The sequence below is a fragment of the Tinamus guttatus genome, unplaced genomic scaffold (assembly GCF_059628265.1).
Source record: "Tinamus guttatus ecotype Peru unplaced genomic scaffold, ASM5962826v1 Tinamus_guttatus_pri_ptg000208l, whole genome shotgun sequence".
NCBI classification, from domain to species: Eukaryota; Metazoa; Chordata; class Aves; order Tinamiformes; family Tinamidae; genus Tinamus; species Tinamus guttatus.
Genome location: NW_028288742.1, coordinates 2,713,779 through 2,732,354, shown reverse-complemented (window position 1 = coordinate 2,732,354; position 18,576 = coordinate 2,713,779). Strand labels below are relative to the sequence as shown.

At 42.1% G+C, this 18,576-nt stretch overlaps 1 protein-coding gene across 1 annotated transcript; it reads right to left on the bottom strand.

Annotated features, from left to right (window-relative positions):
• Nucleotides 1-832: 832 nt before the first annotated feature.
• On the bottom strand, nucleotides 833-11,187 carry SCCPDH (saccharopine dehydrogenase (putative)). The gene is made up of 12 exons (XM_088524162.1): nucleotides 10,979-11,187; nucleotides 10,775-10,887; nucleotides 9,989-10,069; nucleotides 9,397-9,526; nucleotides 8,105-8,154; nucleotides 7,470-7,600; nucleotides 6,780-6,897; nucleotides 3,985-4,104; nucleotides 3,836-3,892; nucleotides 3,211-3,322; nucleotides 2,331-2,412; nucleotides 833-1,835 (listed from the first exon to the last, which is right to left on the bottom strand). Exons 1-12 carry the CDS (start codon nucleotides 11,172-11,174, stop codon nucleotides 1,730-1,732), a joined length of 1,296 nt encoding a protein of 431 aa, XP_088380288.1. The 5' UTR covers nucleotides 11,175-11,187; the 3' UTR covers nucleotides 833-1,729.
• Between the last annotated feature and the right edge of the window lie 7,389 nt (nucleotides 11,188-18,576).

Sequence of the window (18,576 nt, the reverse complement as noted above, 5' to 3'; positions counted from 1 at the left end):
AGATGTTCCTTCAGGAGAAGAAGTGGTGCAAGAGATTGGGTGAGGGCAAATTGGCCCTCCAAATCAATCCCATTTCCAAGCACATCATGCTGGCTGCGACGTGCTGCTGAGCCTCCTCAGCAAGAGGACATGCTACTACGATCCTAATTTTAGTTCACGAGCTTATGGCTTGTTCTGGCAGTTGCCTTGCCTTTTACTCAATTATCACCTTGGCTAACCTGCAAGACAAGCAAGTAGTCTTTGGTGTAAAACACAAAAATGGTATCTTGGTCCCAACTCATTTCCTTTATTATGTTTTAGCAGGAAGATGATCTGCAGGAACTACGTCTCTTTACGGACAGACAGTCACAGCTGATAAATGATTTTGGGAAACATTTTGAGTCTACCATCTGCAAGCTTAAAAGTGATGTTGCTGTTATAGTTAAGAAGAAGCGGGAATACACAGCATATAGCAAAGCTCGAGGAGCCACTGAGTACAAGTAAGTTTTGTCATTAAATTCTGGAATGAACACAGTATGTACATCATAGCTAAATCAAATGGTTTACCCACTCCCTCAGCATGTTTGTTTACCATTCATCAGTCCTCTACAAATCACTACTTACACCTCATTTGGGCTAAGATTAAAAATGAATTTGTAGTATTTCTGAACTGCCTACTCTGTAACAATGCTGATGTTAGCAAGTTGCAAGGGCAAGTTATCAGAACTGTCTTGCATAATGCAATGTGTGTGTGTGATGATATGTATATGTATTATACATGGGAGAAAAAAAAAAAACCACCACACTTTTGCTAGGCAAGTTATTGCTCAACCACATTACAAAGGGCCAGGTATAGACTTACAAGAGTAATTTAATATTTACAAACAAATGCGGAGCTTGTTTCAGCACAGCTCAGAACACCAAACAGGTTCACTTCCTACAGTTACTACTTTGACAAGTCTGCTGCTGGAAATAGCTATACTGCAACTGTGATTACCTTACACTGAGTGTATGCTACTAGAATGATTTGTTCCCTTGACAAGATGAAACTGCACTGGGTCTTCTGCTGATCTACATTACAGCAACAAGGTCATACTGACAAGCCCTACCTTCTCTCTTTTCTCTCCTTTTTGAGTACAGCTCATTTTAGGAAAGCTAGCAAGGCTGAAAGTCAACAAACCATTACACAGTAGTATAGTTAGCTGATCTTTAAAATAACCCAGGAAATCTTAATCTCTTAGTGAAACAAAAGCTTAGTTTTAGTTTCTGTGGATGCCAAAGCTTTAAAATTAAGATCACCACAGTAAGTAACAGTGCCTATCCCGAGCAGGCATGAAGAGTAACTGCTAAGGCACTTGTTATCCAGGGCTTCCTGCTTTAAGTATTTGTGGGGGGAAGAGGAGGAGGAAGAAGGCTGTGGGTTAAGTATCAAGTAGATTCTGTAGTGGTAGTAATTTAAACTTATGGTGCTCTTCTGCAACTTAAGCTGAAAGAGATTAAACAAAACGGCAGAACTAATACTTGATCAATCACTGACTTCTTAGTATGTTCATGAATTAAAACTCAGTACCCATAAAGGATTTATTCACTATAGTAACTACTATTATTAATTTTAACCCTTTTTTCCTTCCGTTTCTGCCGTAGAAAACACCACAGTTAAACTCATTATTTTATGATTAAGCATTAACATCCAAATAAGCTTTCTTGGAATTAGACCCAGATGTTAATTTATGCAGTTTAGCGTTTGACTTCAGACTTCAGGCTTGGTAATAACTGAAAACTCCAAACCACGTTTGTTGAGGCGATCGATCAGTTTTGTTTTAGAGAAGGCAGCTCCTGGAGAGTATACACCACCTCTGTTAATGAAAGTCAAAAGACAGAGAGATGGATGGTTTTTGTGTGTGTGTGTGTGTGTTTTACTTTTTTTTTTTTTTTAAATGACAAAAAAAAAAAAAAGGAAAAAAAAAGATCTTTTTTTCCTGCCTAGAAAAGAAAGATCCCCTTCTTCCCCACCCAGCCCCCCAAGAAAAAGCATATGGTTATAGTCATAGGTTCATTTTTGCCTCCAGCAAACTTGACAGAAATCTTGCCACTGTCTGAGAAGACATACTAATGCAACAGCTGCTGCAAAGGTGGAACTAAAAAACATCTTCATCCTTTTGAAAGGCCAATAAAGGAATAAACAGTTTTAAAACAAGTTGTGGTAAAAAGTATCACCTTTTGCTTAGCAAGAATTGTGTTTAGTGCTTCCACGTAATGTAACAATCCCCACAGTTAAGAGCTATATTTTCGAAAAGAAATGTGTGCACGAAAAAGTTAGATCTTGCTGTTCTGAGGAGGAAAATACTTACTGTGCAGGCAGACAAGCTGCTTCTTCCAGCAGAGCCACACCTGCTTGAACCATTGCAATTGGTGTAGCAATATAGCCCGCCTCTGACAAAAGAAGAGATTTGTACATGGTGTTGAAAGGCAGAATTCATAATTCTAATCTTGCTCTTATATGTTGCATGCTGAAGAATCTCTTTGGTAATCACACAGCCAATCCCATCTGGGAAAGAGTTTCTAGCTGGTACACATCTCCATTAGCTGTGCAAGTCCTTAAGACCCGATCTGGACAACTGCCCATTTCAAATACAGACCTATGACCACGATCACCTCACAGTGTCAGAAGCCTCTCCTTTACAACAGGAGTTTTGCCCATTCTGTACTTGAGCTCTTGAGGCAGGACTGCTGCATTCAGCTACACTTCAGATATTTAGAGTAGCTACACTTCAAAAACTCCTTTCTGAACACCCATTCTTGCTTTGTCTCCAAAACTTCAGGTGACCTTTCCTCTCAAAAGAATGACATGAACGCAAGTGAAATCAAATATAGCTAATAAACAACCAGCTAATAATAATAAAATACATTAAAAAGCAGGTAAGAAGCCCAGGTTTTAACAACTGAAAACTACACTTAAGACACTCTCCCTTTGCTGCTCAATTTTGAGAAAATAAATTACTTTTGTGAGGAGAGGCGGAAGGGAAGAGAATGACAAGAACACACACTGGTTAACTACTTTAAAACAAGTCCGTGCTCATATCTAAGGCAATACCCTCTAGAGGCTGTTGACTTTGTCTATGTTGCAAGTGCAGAGAGAAAGGAATGGCCCTGGTAGCAATATAAAATTCTATACATAAAGCTCTATCAGAAGAGGGAATGTGATGCAGCTGCTGCTGCTAACATGCTTACCTGGCCCTTTCACTTGGGTACAGATCTTTACATTTGGTTTGCCCTTCTGGGGATCTTGCCCTTCACTGTAGCCCTCACCAAAAAAGGTCATTGTAAAGGAAGTTTCATCCATCTGTAGTGGACAAGACAAGAAGTGCAGTCACCAAAACTCACTTCTTAGCTATGTACTGAGTACTAAAACATGTCTAAAAGTGAGATGAACAAGTCTGAGTTACTGTCAGAAAGGTACAATCTCATTTCAATTATTTGGATATACTATTCACTTTCATATTGCTGTAACTGTTGTTGTTCCAAAGTCCATTTATTTTCTCAGTAGTTTCAGTGTTGTTTTTTTGTACCTCAGTCTCCTTTTGCCATCACCTCTGAGCACTCTGAGCCATCCAAGTAAATAAGAAAGGCCCAGCTATATGATCCATTTTTGTTATATAAGTTTCATATACTTTGATGTTTAATGACATAATTATTTAAATATACAAAGCTATGTGAAGTGGCATACACAATGTGTATTTAGAAACTTTTCTGGGGTGGGAGGGGGGACTGTGTAGTGGACTCCAGGTCACTATTCCACCATTAGCATAACTTAAACAAATTTCTTCATTAGTTATGATCTATGACAGACAGTTACCTGTTTCTGTGTTGGTCCTTTCTTTGTGAAACGGCCAGCAGAGAAAAATTCCGGGTACTATATAATAGGAAAGAAAAAGATTAATGATAAACTGCAGGAAAAAGAAATCTCTCTCAAACCAATAAAGTCTTTTGTGTTTTATCACTTACTTTTACCAGAAGTTTTCTTCCAAAACTGAATTTCACAAGAAGAAGAAATAAAAGGCCAGCAAAAATCAGCTTCACAACAGAGCCCAGACCACCTACATTTACATAAGCAGCGTACTGCACCTATGGCAAAACCATATTTTCAGTTACAGATCACATTAAAAATTGTTATGCTGATTCACTTCTAAAAATAAATCAATTCCAAAACTAGGATGCATTTTTTTCATGCAATACACAGCTATTTGAGGAAGATCTTAAGCACTTGGCTTAATTCCAAACAACTCTGTATAATGTTTCACCTTTATAATTCAGAGTAAAGAGAATACAATTACAGAACAAAGTATGGTAAATGTTTCTTACTAATACCCTCAAACACATTTTTAGAGCACTGTTTGCCATCTATATCTTATTGGTGCCAGTGATTCTGCACAGCTGTGCTAGACGCCCCTAGTGTTGGTTTGCTCTCAGAAAAAAAAAAGCAAACCTGTTTTCCACTAGCAGTGACCTTCTTCTCTTCATGTTGCTGGTACTCTACATGCCAGAGACCCAGGCATCAAAGAATCCAGATACAAGTGCACAGCCACACTATTGACTTTGCTCTACTGGCCTGACATTCTGTTTGTTACAAACACTGCACTTACGAAGCCTTTAAAAGCTCCACAGACATCACAAAAAGCCTCTGTACAGCTACAGAATTAAATGTTTTCCTTCACTAAGATTTTTTTTAAGTGTACACAATGTAGAATACATGCATGATTTTTTTTATTGCATATCCCTTTATAATAGTGCAAAACGTAATTCACTTTTACTTCAGTCATGCAGTTACCTGTGGCACAGAGCAACCACCTACATGTCCGACGTAATTATTTTCATTAGCTCATTTAAGCTACTGCATATACAGGAACTGCAGAAATTATTTGCAGCTTTCCAGGGTTCAGTGGTATAAAAATGGTTGATGTGTACCTCAGAGGTTCTTCTGAGCAGACCGAATACAGAAATCACACTGTTTTTGAACATTAGGACAGGAAAAGAAAGGCTTCAAATTTTGTTTCCTATTGTGACTATCGCCAGCAGAAGTGACATGCCCGTTCAGCTGCTTATCGGCGAAATGATAATTTAAGCTGTCCATGGTAAAAAACACAGAGCTAAAGAAAGCTTAATGTACAAATGGTCCCTGCAGACACCTGACAACTCAGCACATTTGGTCTACTCAGTCCTGAATATATTCTTCAAGAAGCTTGAGTGCAAAAATTCTGCTATGCTTATCTGCATAGAATTCTGATTCTGTGCAGAAGGCACATCAAGCATTAAAATAACCTCCTCACAGTATACGTCATGGGTCATACACGAATTGCATTTTGAATTGTGTTCAGGAGAAAGCATATAGTCACACAGCGTGATACAGGTGCCTTATTTGACACAGCTCACTGGTGTGTGACTGCATGTCATGTATTTTGGGCGGTGAAAAACCTCATGCAATTCAACAAGGCCAAGTGCAAGGTCCTGCACCTGGGGAGGAATAACCCCAGACACCAGTACAGGCTGGGGACCGACCTTCTGGAGAGCAGCTCTGCGGAGAAAGACCTGGGTGTCATGGTGGATGATAAGTTGACCATGAGGCAGCAGTGTGCCCTCGTGGCCAAGAAGGCCAATGGGATCCTGGGGTGCATTAAGAAGAGCGTCTCCAGCAGATCAAGGGAGGTGATCCTGCCCCTCTGCTCAGCCCTGGTGGGGCCACATCTGGAGTATTGTGTCCAGTTCTGGGCTGCCCAGAACTAAGGGGACATGGAGCTGCTGGAGAGAGTCCAGCGCAGGGCTACGAGGATGATCAGGGGCCTGGAACATCTCCTTATGAGGAGAGGCTGAGGGAGCTGGGCCTGTTCAGCCTGGAGAAGAGAAGGCTGAGAGGGGATCTAATCAGTGTATATAAGTACCTCAAGGGAGGGAGTGCAGAGGATGGTGCTGGCCTCTTTTCAGTGATGGCCACCGGCAGAGCTAGAGGTAATGGCCACAAACTGAAGCACCAAAAGTTCCACAGGAACTTAAGGAAAAATTTCTTGACAGTGAGGGTGACAGAGCACTGGAACAGGCTGCCCAGAGAGGTTGTGGAGTCTCCTTCTCTGGAGATCTTCAAAACCCGCTTGGACGCAGTCCTGTGCCACGTGCTCTAGGTGACCCTGCGTGTGCAGGGGGGTTGGACTAGATGACCTCTAGAGGTCCCTTCCAACCCTAAGCATTCTATGATTCTATGATCTGCTAAAGCCAGTTAGTCCAGAGATGATAAATGTCATGACTGACTTTGAAGGCCACCCCAGACACAGGTTATGGCAGAAGCATGCTCTAAGCCTTCAAATTTTGTGGCTCCGTGCCACACTCTCATTCCCTAAAATCATGAAGCTTTTCACACATTTCTAGACCTAGGCTTCCATCTCCTACATCTCCTCCATCTCTGCCTACCCAGAGATTGAACTGTATGAGAACTGTGCAAGAAGAGGAGACTTAGGAACCATCATGGAACCACCAGCAGAAAGCAAACTCACCAAGTAGCAGCAAATCAGGCACAATCAAACAAACTAGAGCATCCAAAAGAACTTGGACCACATCAGGGAAAGCAACTTACAAGGGCGATCAACAGAAAAAGACTCCTTTGTAACAGAAGCAGATGCACCTCATTATGTTTTGTCTAACTACGTAACACTGCTAAACAGATCCTGCACAAGGAATTATTACTACATAAAGGAAGGATGCACTGAAAATGATAATGAAGATACAATATACTAACAACAACAACAACTTACTGGTGTTTCCTGCAGCTGTGTGTGCAAATAGCGCTGAGAACGCTTCACAACAGAAACATCAGATCCCATGAATGGAATGGAGTACTCTTTGAATTCCTGACTGTAAAACACAAGGCCTCTGCAAACAGAATATATATAAATAAATAAAAAACCAACAACGTTTAAATGTTCATGCAACAGAACAAGCTGTTCATAATGACACTATCAATTCTGGCTTTAACTCAAGCATTTTAAAGACATTATCTATTCTCACTGAGCAACAGTGATTCCAATTTATTCCTGACTCAACTCCAAGTCCAGATGCTACATCCAGGATTAATCTGATAATCAAAGCAACATTTTCCTCACGTGGGTTTTTTCCCATTCCGCTAGTCAATTCAAACTCAAAACTGCCATCTCTCTAGAAGGCTTTTAAAACAAGCAGCTTTCAGAGACAGTAAATAGTAATACGTGTTATTTTCAGTAAAATATAAACAAATCAGTAAACACAAACATATCTTGAATTCTATTACAAAACTAAATATGTGTGCATGTTTTGTTGAAGTGTTAAATGCATCTTTTTAGCATTAGTAATATGTCTCACTATATATACATATATATGTATATATAATGTATGTATTTTATATATATATATATAAATCCTGAACTGTTAGAAAAGCAGATATATTTGATGTCTTAAGATTCTTATACCTTCTTTTAAGTTTTGCACCAATGACTGGAACTGGGGTATATCCTATCTGTTTTCGAAGCTTCTTCAGATTCTCTTGATCTGAAACGCCATAAATAGCTGACTTCCAGGTCCCATCATGTATACAAGCTCCCTGGTGATACAGCATGAAATAGTAAGTAATTCAGAAGTAATTCAGTATCTAAAGGCTTGAGATGCTGTTTTCATAATGACCTGGCCCAAGGAATTACTACTCCTATGATAATTTCTTATACAACAGTTTTATGCACTACCAACTGTATACAAAGAAAAACAATTCAGCAAAGAAAAAGAACAGCCAGACACTGGGATTATGGACAATACTTCCTGCCTATGCTACAGCTTAGGTGTACATGGATCCTTCACACATATCTTGGCAATATATAGTGAAGAGCCTTACAAACAGGTAGTTGCTTGGGATATTTATATATATATATATATAAATATATATATATATATATATATATATATATATATATATATATAAACCCTCAGACTTATCAAAGAGCTGCCAGTTTGTTGCTTGATCTGAATTAACATAACAACAGTTCTTCAAAGGGGCTATGCATGTGTTATCACAAATATTCCTGAGTTTCTAAGACAGCGTAAAGCAACCAACCTCAGGTCCAGATTTCACTGTCAAAAAACTTTCCACAGCTGTTAAGGTACCTTTAATAGAAGAGAAAATATTATAGTTGCTGACATACAGCCTGCCAGATCATGCACTCTGAAAGACTCATCTGTCAGAGCACTGACATCACTAGTGGAAGAGGCAGAATCAAATCTTTATCTTCAAGTAAAATAAACTAAAATAAAGCTCCACAACTATTTTAATTATCGAATTTCATAAGCAAAGTCCCTTTTAAATAGGGATCATTATCTTTACTCATTAAATGTTGTATTTTTTTAATCTAGTTAATGAGATAATTAACAAAACTCCTCCAAATTCTGCTTGGTTTTGCTTTGCTTGGTTCCTTCTGAGATTAAAGAACTGTTCCTGTAAGAGCAAAGTTAAATGTAAGAACAAACCGGACAGAAAAGTGATAACAGAAAGTCAAAATACTAGAAAGTCAAGAAAGAAGGCATCTTTACTCAAAAAATGTATCACACATCAAATTATAAAACCCACAAACAATCATATAATTATTTCCTTGCCACTCCTTCTCCCTCCTCTCCTTTTCTTATAATTTTTAAATAAACTGAAAATTGATACGCTACAATGTAAAGCAATCCTACAATCCTACAGCAATTTTAATAGTACATCTATGCAAAGTCATATGCTTGGATACTCTTACTAGTCCTTCCAATGGAAAGGAAAAGAGTAGGAGCAGTGGGATCTAGACTCTGCATACGCTGCTACTGAATAAAGTATCTAAACAACATGTGGAATAAGGATCAAGTACTATTTGCACAGAATTCAGTCATATCACATCTATTTTTAAATATATTCCTCCTCTTTCACCCACTGTTCAGAAAAAAAAGGCATTATACAGCACTATCCATCTACTTATGCTTCTGCACCACCTTCTTAGTGCTGGCTGCACAAGAAGACAACTTATGAAACGCAATTACGCACTAAATTGCGCTCCCTTTCCTGTAGCCTTCCTATCTCTGTCACCTCTTCCTTACAAAACTCTCCCCACACAGGAGGCAGCGTGCCAGAGCCCAACGCGTTCTTGCTCTGTCCCTTCAGCGAGTGGCGTTGCTTTGATTATCCTAATCATCACTTTCCTCAAATCCAAGAGCAACGCTTTTAAATTTTCACGAGTCAGGTCTGCCTGCACCTGCTTAGCTGGTAAAGGGAGGCAGAGAAAGAGACAGAAGGAGTTCCAGGCTTTATTGCTTTAGAAAACCAGATGAAAACTAATCTATGGTTCTTTTTCAGCCTAAGGACACACTTAAATAAGTCACCTTTCAAATTGTCTCTGGTGAAGAGTACTCCCATATCTGCTGGTATAGAGTCAAAGCCACAACTTCCAATGATATAGACTCCCTTCTCTGCAGCCTTTTCGTTGTACTTCAGGTACATTCCTTCCAGAAACTAAAACATAAACACAGCAAATACTTTAAGCAAAACCTCATATTTGGCAATACTCAATATTAACCATCAGCATTTCACTTTATCACAGTACTCTGAGTGCTTCAAACAAAGATCCTTAAGGCAGAAACACATTACTCCTACTTTATGGTATGGAAATGCAAACGGTGCCAAAAATTGTGACCTATACAAACTCCTATGTGAAATCTCAACCAAAACTGACAGTATAGTTGCTAAGCTCTTGATTTCTAGAGGGTTTCTGCGTAACTCTTGTCTAAATGTAATAAACTATACAAATAATACATATTGCAAATAATACATATTAAAATTAATGTAACAAAATTGCAAATCAGAAGATAATTTGTCTTCATGTTCAAAAACATGAGCAAAACTATGAAACATACTGAACAAATACTCCTTTACTAGATCCTTAGCATAAGGTAGGATTTTTCTGCTGTCACATACCTGAGGTTCTCCACTGATGTCAATGCAGCTTGCACCATTTTCAACACAAGCTTTTACCACAGGTTCGCCAAAAAATCTATACTGCAGAGGGGAAAAAAACCACACACATAAAAAAAAAAAAAAAACCCACACGCAATCCATCTGATTTGTTTTTATCCAGCAGACCAACGATAACAGCAAACATCTAAGATCTACAACCTTCTAAATGGGGCAAATATAACAATATTTCTCTTTTGGGGGGAGCAGGAGAGGAGGAACAGCATAAGGTTCTTCATCACTAGCAACCGAGTTTAATACATTAAGCAGTCAGCCACACTTTCCCCAGAAGATCACCCAGGACAATTTGCTACACCTTATCTTGATCCATGGGTTTTGCATTAGTATCAGCTCCACAGCCCCAGCTTAACTACTCTCATTTCAGGGCAGGTGACAGAAAAGGGGACATGACGTGGCTACAACTCTTGTACTTCGCCCCTCTCTGAATGAACAGCAAATTTTGCCACCAAAAGTTTTAAAGGAACTTAAAGCACCCAATCTATGGGCAGGGGGTGGCATTCAGCTCTATTCTCAACCTGACTTCAAATCACTTAGGCCAAAAACCTTGTTTTTCGAATTGGAACCACAAAACCAGAGGATGCCACAAGAAAGCTTCGCGCAATTCTAGCATGCATTTGTGGCTAGGCTTATCAGTAAGTACATAAATAAACGTATTGGTTAATAACAGGCCCCGCGCGGATGCCTCGCTGCGTCCCCGGGCTGCGGGGCTTTCCCGTCGCCGCCACTCACCGGGCCCACGCAGTTGAGCACCAGCCGCGTCTGCTTCGCCATGGCGGCCAGCGAGCCCTCGTCGCCCACATCGCAGAGCAGCACTCCCACCTCGGCGCCCGGCGCCGCCTTCCCTGCGCACCGCACAGCGCCGTCACGGGCCGCGGCCTCGCACCCCCGCTCCCGCTCCCCCGCGCCGGGCCCGCCGCCCCCCGCAGCCCCTACCGAGCCGCTGGGCCGCGCGCTCCAGCACCGCCTGCAGCTTGTCGCGGCTGCGCCCGGCCACGGCCCAGCGCAGGGCGCCGCCCGCCGCCGCCCGCGCCACCTCCTCCACCACGAACTGGCCCGTGAAGCCCGAGGCGCCGAACACCACGAGCTCGTAGGGCCGCTCGGCCCCGCCGGCACCTCCGCGGGCCGCCATGACTGCAGGAGCCGCCGCCGCACTGCGCGTCGGCACCAGGCAGCGCCGGCACCGCGGCGCCGCCCCGCCCCCGCGCGGCCCCGCCCCCGGGGCGGCCGTTGGGCCCCGCGCGGCCGTTGGCGCGGCCGTTGGGCGTCGCGTGACTCTCCCGTCGAGTGGGTGAAGTCACCTTTCCTCCCATTCCCGCAGCCGGCCACCCTCGGGCGCGGCGGCGGCGTAGGGCGTTTCGGAGGGACCTTGGAGGGGGCAACGCCGAGCAGGAGTTGGTCGCGGAGGGGGCGTGTGGAGGCTACCTGTTTAAATACCGTGTTCACAGAGAGAGGTCGTTGTCGCTGGTATCACGAAAGATGTAGCTGCACGTGGCGAACGCGGCTCCACGATGAATTATTAGGTGAATTATTAACGGGTGTGCTTCAGCGGGTAGAGCTGAACTAAGGACTGCTGCTAATCGAAAAGAAAACTTCAACTAGCTAAAAGAAAAATTAAAGGTCACCTCCACAAATGAGTATTTTATTTTTGCTCAACATGAAAAGCAGAAAAGGAATCTCCAAATTGAAGCTCCCTTTGGAAGTGTGCGTGTGTTCATGTGTGTGTGGAGAACAAGACCCCAAGAAATCCATATTAAGGGACATTTGCAACTGCCAGATCCTCTGACAGGGTTGCTGTGGAAGGGACCTGGAGAGCCCTGCTCATCCAGCCCCTTCTCCACGAAGGATCTGCCATATCAAACCCAATCCTGGCAGCTGCTTGTCTGATCTGTTTAAAAACGGCTCATGATACAACCCAAGCACTTTGATATCCTCACTGCTGGGAACACAAACCAAGATCTCCACAGCCTGTAGTTCCAGCTTCATGCTACCTCTCCTGTTCCTGGTAGATGTAAATATAAGATTGAATCCTTGAAGAGTATATAAAATGATGATGCAACTTCCATGTATTTCCTCTGTCTTTCACGATTTTAGATCATCCATTCTTTTGGTGATCTAAATTTATTTGATCACTAAAAGGTGATCACCTTCAGATCACCATCAGGTGATTTGATCACTCCTTCCTCACAGGTCAGTTCACAGATACATCCTTCAGTTGTTTTCTGGACTTTATTCAGCTTGTTTACATTGTTCTTGATACCTGTTGCCCACTGCTAGGCCCCATATTCACATTACTAGTGCTAAAGAGTTTGCAGATGCCATGTGATGTGCCTCAGGGTTTGTCCCTAGTTTTATATGTGCACCAAACATTTGCCTTTCTTGCACATGTCACACTGTTGATGCATATTTCATGCATGTCTTTATGATCTGTTCTAACTCAGAGGCTTTTCCAAATCACTGTTGCCTTGCCTGTCTTTTCCCATCTTGGGCTTGTGCTGAAGAGTAATGCAAAGGTTCCCCAAATGTACTTATTGAATACAATTTAAACATATTGTTCCCCGAGACAACAAGATTTGCCTAAGTGATGCTCAGCTCCTAACATCAGCTCACCACTGCGTGAGTAGTGCTCATCCAGTGGCTTGTAGGGCTCTACCATCAGCTGTGAAACAACTCAGTCTGAGGACAAAACACAGACTCGGTGGGGGGAAGGACAAAGAAAGGTTTTTGGTTTGTGGTTTAATCCAGATCACTGTATTGCTCTCAGAGCAACACTACAAAACCAGCTTCTTGAGTCTGAGATCTCTGAACATCTCATTAGTCAAGTTGGTCTCCTGCTACCATCATGCCCTTCCTACACATTGAGATCATTTCCAGTTGTGCTCATAATACTGTCTAACTCCTCTTAATTGTTTTTTTCTTGGGCTTCCCTTTCTCTTTTGCTACTACTTCTCACAGTAAATTTGATTTTCTTTGAGGTAATTGTCTTTGATCTTCTACTCTCCCGTCTCCCTTGTAAAATCTTATAGTGTTTTTAAAAAACTTCAATAATAAGTAATTTATATCTTTTTTTCTCCAATTTGAAGGAAGCGTGAATTGTATCTCATATCCTCAGGCTTCAAGATAACTTTTTAAAATGGTTCTTTACAATTTACGGTTACAGAAAACTGTAAGGAGCCTGCAAATTGCAAAGGGCTTCTGCTGTAGCTTGCAGGGTAGACTGGGATCTTCAGTGTGTTTCCTTCCCCTCTTTGATCTCAACGTTTGCCTCTTGCCTTCTTTTCCTCTTCCACATCACTCCTTTTCCGCATCTAGTCCCCGTCACTCCCAGTGACAAGGCAATTTAGCAGTTTATAAACCGAGGACTCCGTCTCAGGCTTTTAGTAGGAATCAGGATTACACAAACTTTCTCGTGCCGTATGTTTGCTAAGGCCCGCATTGTATTAGGCAATGACTTGGCAAGCACCAGCTTGTATGTGGTGCGGAGAATCTTCTCTCCTCGCAGCGACTGTGAAAGCAAATTGGGCCACATCATTGGGCAGACCTGTCTTGTTTAGAAAGGCCCAACACAAACCCTCAAGACCATCTACTGTCTCACTGCCAGCTCTAGTTCTTTAAAAAACACCTGATGGAGCAAAATGAGCCATGCGAATTTCAGAGTCCACAAACAAGCAATGAGACTTGTAGAGCTGCCGAGTGACACCTCAAAAACGAGCAGGGCATATCAAAAAAACCACAGGGGCACTTTTTTTTTTTTTTTTTTTTGGTAATGAGCTGCCATCATTAAGGCAGCTCTGACTTACAGTCTTGAGACCTGTGGCTGGTAAATAGAAGAGTCCTCCTGGTTGCAGACATCTCCAGTTTCATTCCACTTCACTGGATTAAAAAAAGAACATAAGCAAAGTCTCTTGGCCAGTTTGCATTCCTGCCTGTGAAACTTTTAGAATTAGATAGGTACATTTCAAAATAGCAAACATCAAGGGAATGCCAAAGCTCTGATTTTAAATGGGAAGCTTCCAGCAGTTTTTACTAAAGGCAAAGGTTAACCTCTCTCCTTAATTAGCTTTGCCAATGCAAGATTGCAACAAATTATTCTGTGGGAAAGCAGTAGGATGATTTACAGTCTTTCCTTGTCCAATATGAAGACAAGAAGTGTCAGGATCTGCTGCCAACTTCAGCTCTGCAAGGGAGTTCCCACCTTAATCAGCATTAGGTGCTCACCAGAAAACACGTTGTTCTTTCTCTCAAAGTCTTATTTTTCAGGTTTGAAGATGCTGGCTTTTAAAAATGCGTATCTACAAAATGCTGCAGTTCAAGTAACACACTGTATGCAATAGCACTGTGTGATACTTAAAGATTTCAGTACTTTATGTAAAGCCTCTTTTAGCCAAACTGCCTCTGTCCAAAATAGCTTTGAGTGCTAGAATTTCTCGCCAAGAGGCACATGTGCACATACACACACATGAGCTTTCTCCTTTCTATTTCCTAAGCAAAACAGAGCTCCCCTCCCTCTGCTAGCTGCTCCTGTTCCGTGCCTGGCACCTTCCTGGAGCCTCTGGCAGGATCGGAGGAATCCGCGCAGGCGTTTATAAAAGCATTTGTGTGTCCCTTGATTGCTACAGCTGGTGTTCTCTTGGTGTCCTTCCTGTCAATCTTCATATATTTCTGGGACACTGATCTTTGAGGCAAAGTTTCTTATATCCGCTTATAACTGTAGGGGAATTTTGTTTACTAGAGTGGAAAATGAGATGCCATTCCCTAAGTACTTTTTAATTAAAATAATAATAAGGTGGCAGAAAGAATGCATTGCAATGTTAATTACACAATGCTATATAAAGAGGATTTTTTTCTTTTAACCCTATAATGCCCAAAACCCCCCAAAGCATGAAATAGGATCACTACTTGCATCATTACAAAAGTTACTACAGAACTCATAAAAGTAGATCATGAGTAGGCAAAAGTGTTGGGATATGAGGTTGATTAATAATGCACGGATAATTCACTGCAGAGCGTGGAAAATTCTGGTGGTGAATATATGAGGAATGAAAAAGTATCCAGGTATCGGCTAGTCACCCAGCACTGTAAGTCTGTGAAAATAACAGTTCTGGAGCAAAGCCCACAGCTCCTAGTGTCATTGGATATCTTACGCTTAATTTATGCAAAATATTATTTTATTATGAAAATGGAACAGGCGCCAGAAAGCCTTGCCATAGAGAATCTGAAAATTTACAATACACTAGACTGCCTAGACCAAGACGAAAAGAGAGGAGCTTAAAACAAAAAGTATGCTTCCTGAATTCAGTTCAAAAGAGAGTTGTTTGCCACATGCAAAAGTTGAGTAATATTTTATTTGCAGAAAAACAAGTTTTATGGAATAAAATATAACCACCGAGAACACAAAGAAGAATGGATTCAAATAATGAAATTTAGTAATATGAATGAAAATCAAATGGTGCAAAAATATTGGACATCTTTTTAAAATTGAGATATTATCTAACCCTTTTGAAAAAAAAAACTATAGATTATCTTATCTGAAAACATACATATACATAGGAATTGTCATATCTGGTTTCATTTTCAGCCAAATGAAATTGTTTTTAAGAACAGTAAATTTTAAAAGTTATCCTCCCCTCTCCCTGTTGTGTTTGTTTCTAAATCTGGAGATTGTAAAAGAGCAGATGATAGCCCATGACAACTGCAACTCCTCCCACGTGCATTTTTTAATAAGCTGCGTGCACATTCCCATCCATACACAATTCAAAACAGAGTGTTGGGGAAATAAATGCACTATTTACCTATAGAAATACAGCAGAGATGGCAGCTTTTGATTGCCAGTGGGCAGTCAAACTCTTCATTCAATCCATGCTGCAGCTGCCACGTATGAGAGTGAATTTCCAATACTTACAGGTATGAAAAGACTGAGGATACTACAGTTTTCCAGCTACACTCCTGCTTTCTTTGGCAGAGGCCAACCAAGAAGGTGTAGAGGAAGAGCACATTTGTCTGACCTCCTTGAGCAATAATCAACCTTGCATTTGAAAGCTCTCTAGTAAAAGTGGTCCCGCAGCAGACCAAGAGATTACAAAGCATAATGCCCTTGCTAGGTACTGCAGAGCTGTGCCCTGTCTGTAACTCCTATCATTATGGTGGTAATAATTAATGCAATTTGAAATTTGAAAGTCCACCGTAAGATAAGTGCTTACAATTTCTCCCATGGATGCAAAGAAGACATTTAAAGGCAACTAAGAAATTACAAAGTGAAATTAAGGGTCTGGAAAAATGCAAACTAATCTATACCTGAAAAGTAATCTGAGTTTCAGACATTCAGTGGTAAGTTAAAACCTGAAATACAGTAATGCTAAAGGAAGCAGAGGGATGAATGTATTGCTCAGTGAATGGCTAATGTGGGAGATATGGACCAGGCCGAAACTACAGAAGGAAATAAAAATCTTTCAGCATTTGAAAGCCTCATTTAAACATCACATTCCAATTTAGAAATCTAACTGTAACGATAAACTGCAGCAGGTTCCAAGAGTGGGATGGGGAGATACCTCCCAGGAAAAACCGAAAGCACAAAGAGGGCATTAACATATTTACAAAGCACAAGCTAAAAATAGCTACAGTGGCTGGAAAACGTGTTGCAAATATCTGAAGATGTGAATCCCTGGGGTTGCAGAGTGAGGCGTTTCCAACAGCAGGAAAGCTGCGTCCCTGAGCGACGAGCCCCCTCGTTGCTCGCAGCCAGGGAGGCTTTGGCAGGAGAAGGATGCCGGGGTGCCCGAGCACTGGCTAGGACGTCTGGCACGTGAGCAGTAAGTAGGGCAGCACCAGAACAGTCACCGCGAGGAAACCACGCATGGCAGCAGGAACAAGGTGTGGAGCAGGGAGCTCACCTGATCTTTGCTATCTGCGGTCTTCGCTATTACGGTGAACTGCCTGGCTGCCTTCCCCACTGCTCTTCAGTTACCGCTGGATTACAGTCGCAGCTTCTATTGGTTCTCAAAGTCAGTATTCCCCATATCTTATTTAAGCAAGGTCATTATAAAGGAAAAGTATCTATGTACTCTTATTAGCTAAACTGCTCACAGTCACTCATTGTTATTCTCTGTTATTCTCTTAGCAGTTTTATTGCTGAGCTGCTTGGCGACCAGCCGAGGCCTGGCCCTTACCCAGGTACCTCTGTACACTGCCTTTAAATGCTCTGTCACTGTTCACGCAGGGCAAAGTACAAGTACGTTTCTTCTTTCAGACTGTATAAAGTCTGTTCACATGCACAGAAAGACTCCAAGACTGCCCAGTTTTTCACATTGGCAAAACCAAGACCACTCATTTGTGCTACATTTGTAAATCACAGCTGAACTATATAGGTGCTTTTGGTCCTAAGAGTCCTGTGGCTTTTTTTAAGGCTGATAACATATTCTGTCTTTTGGCCTACAAAGACCTTGCTCTTTCCCAGTATTACCTTGAGCAGTTCTGTGTAATGCCGTATATCTGCTGTACCCGCCTTCTCTATGTTGAGGGTTAAGAAGGTCAGACCTCAACAAAACCCCGATCTTCACCCCAGAAACTACAGCTGCTCCAGCACAACCTTCTCTCTCATGTTCCTCAAGCAGAGCATGTAGTTACTCTTGCCAACCCCACAGCAGGCCTAGCCCCTTCGTCCCATCATAACTTCCCTTGAAGCCAACCTCTCTTCCATCCTCAGGAAGTGCCAGAGCAGAAGGGGGAGGAACTCCAGAGGGGAGGAGAAGTGGGTGCTGTGGTGGAGCTCAGCTCCCTCCTGCTCATTCTGAAGAGGGGACAAACACTGGCTTCATACTGATACGCTCAGCCTGCTTGTCCTGTGCTAGAGAACCGCTGAAAAGTTTCCCAAAATTGGCAGTGTGCAAGTGTATCCCCGTGAGGAGGTTTCCAGAGAACTGCCACAAGGCTGATCAGCTGCATCCGCTTGTCCGTTTCTGCAGAAATGGTACGCTGGCTTTCAGACCTTACCAGTGCCTTGCCACGCGACTGAGCAGTCAACACACGTAACATTTACCGTGAGGATGGCAATAAAAACAGTGAAGGCAATGCAGAGCCAGGAAAGTCCCCTCAGTTTCTGGAGCTGGCCTGCTCAGCAGCATGCAGGACTGGCAACTGAACTACAAGGAATACTGAAGAGCCAAATGGTCCTACCAGGCAGAGAAAATCCACAGCGTATCACATTTTTGCCGTGTTCTTGACACACCTCTGACAACCCCAGGCTGGTGCAGGGCTCCACATCAGTTGTATCCCAGGACAAAGCCTCACTACCCAGGGCAGGCCCAATTCTCTGGCACAGGTAGAATAGCTCAAAGGTGTCAAATATGAATGGAAAATCAGTTATTTAAGGTTTTACTCTAGTGATACCATCTTATTTTTCACTAAAGCTTGCTCGACTCACACAAAATAATAGGTTGAAAATGTTAATAACATGCATGTACAGAATGGATAAGACTCTGATGCCCTCCGAGAGTGCATAGCTTGAGGCTGCCCTGGGTGCTTTGGATGATTTTTCT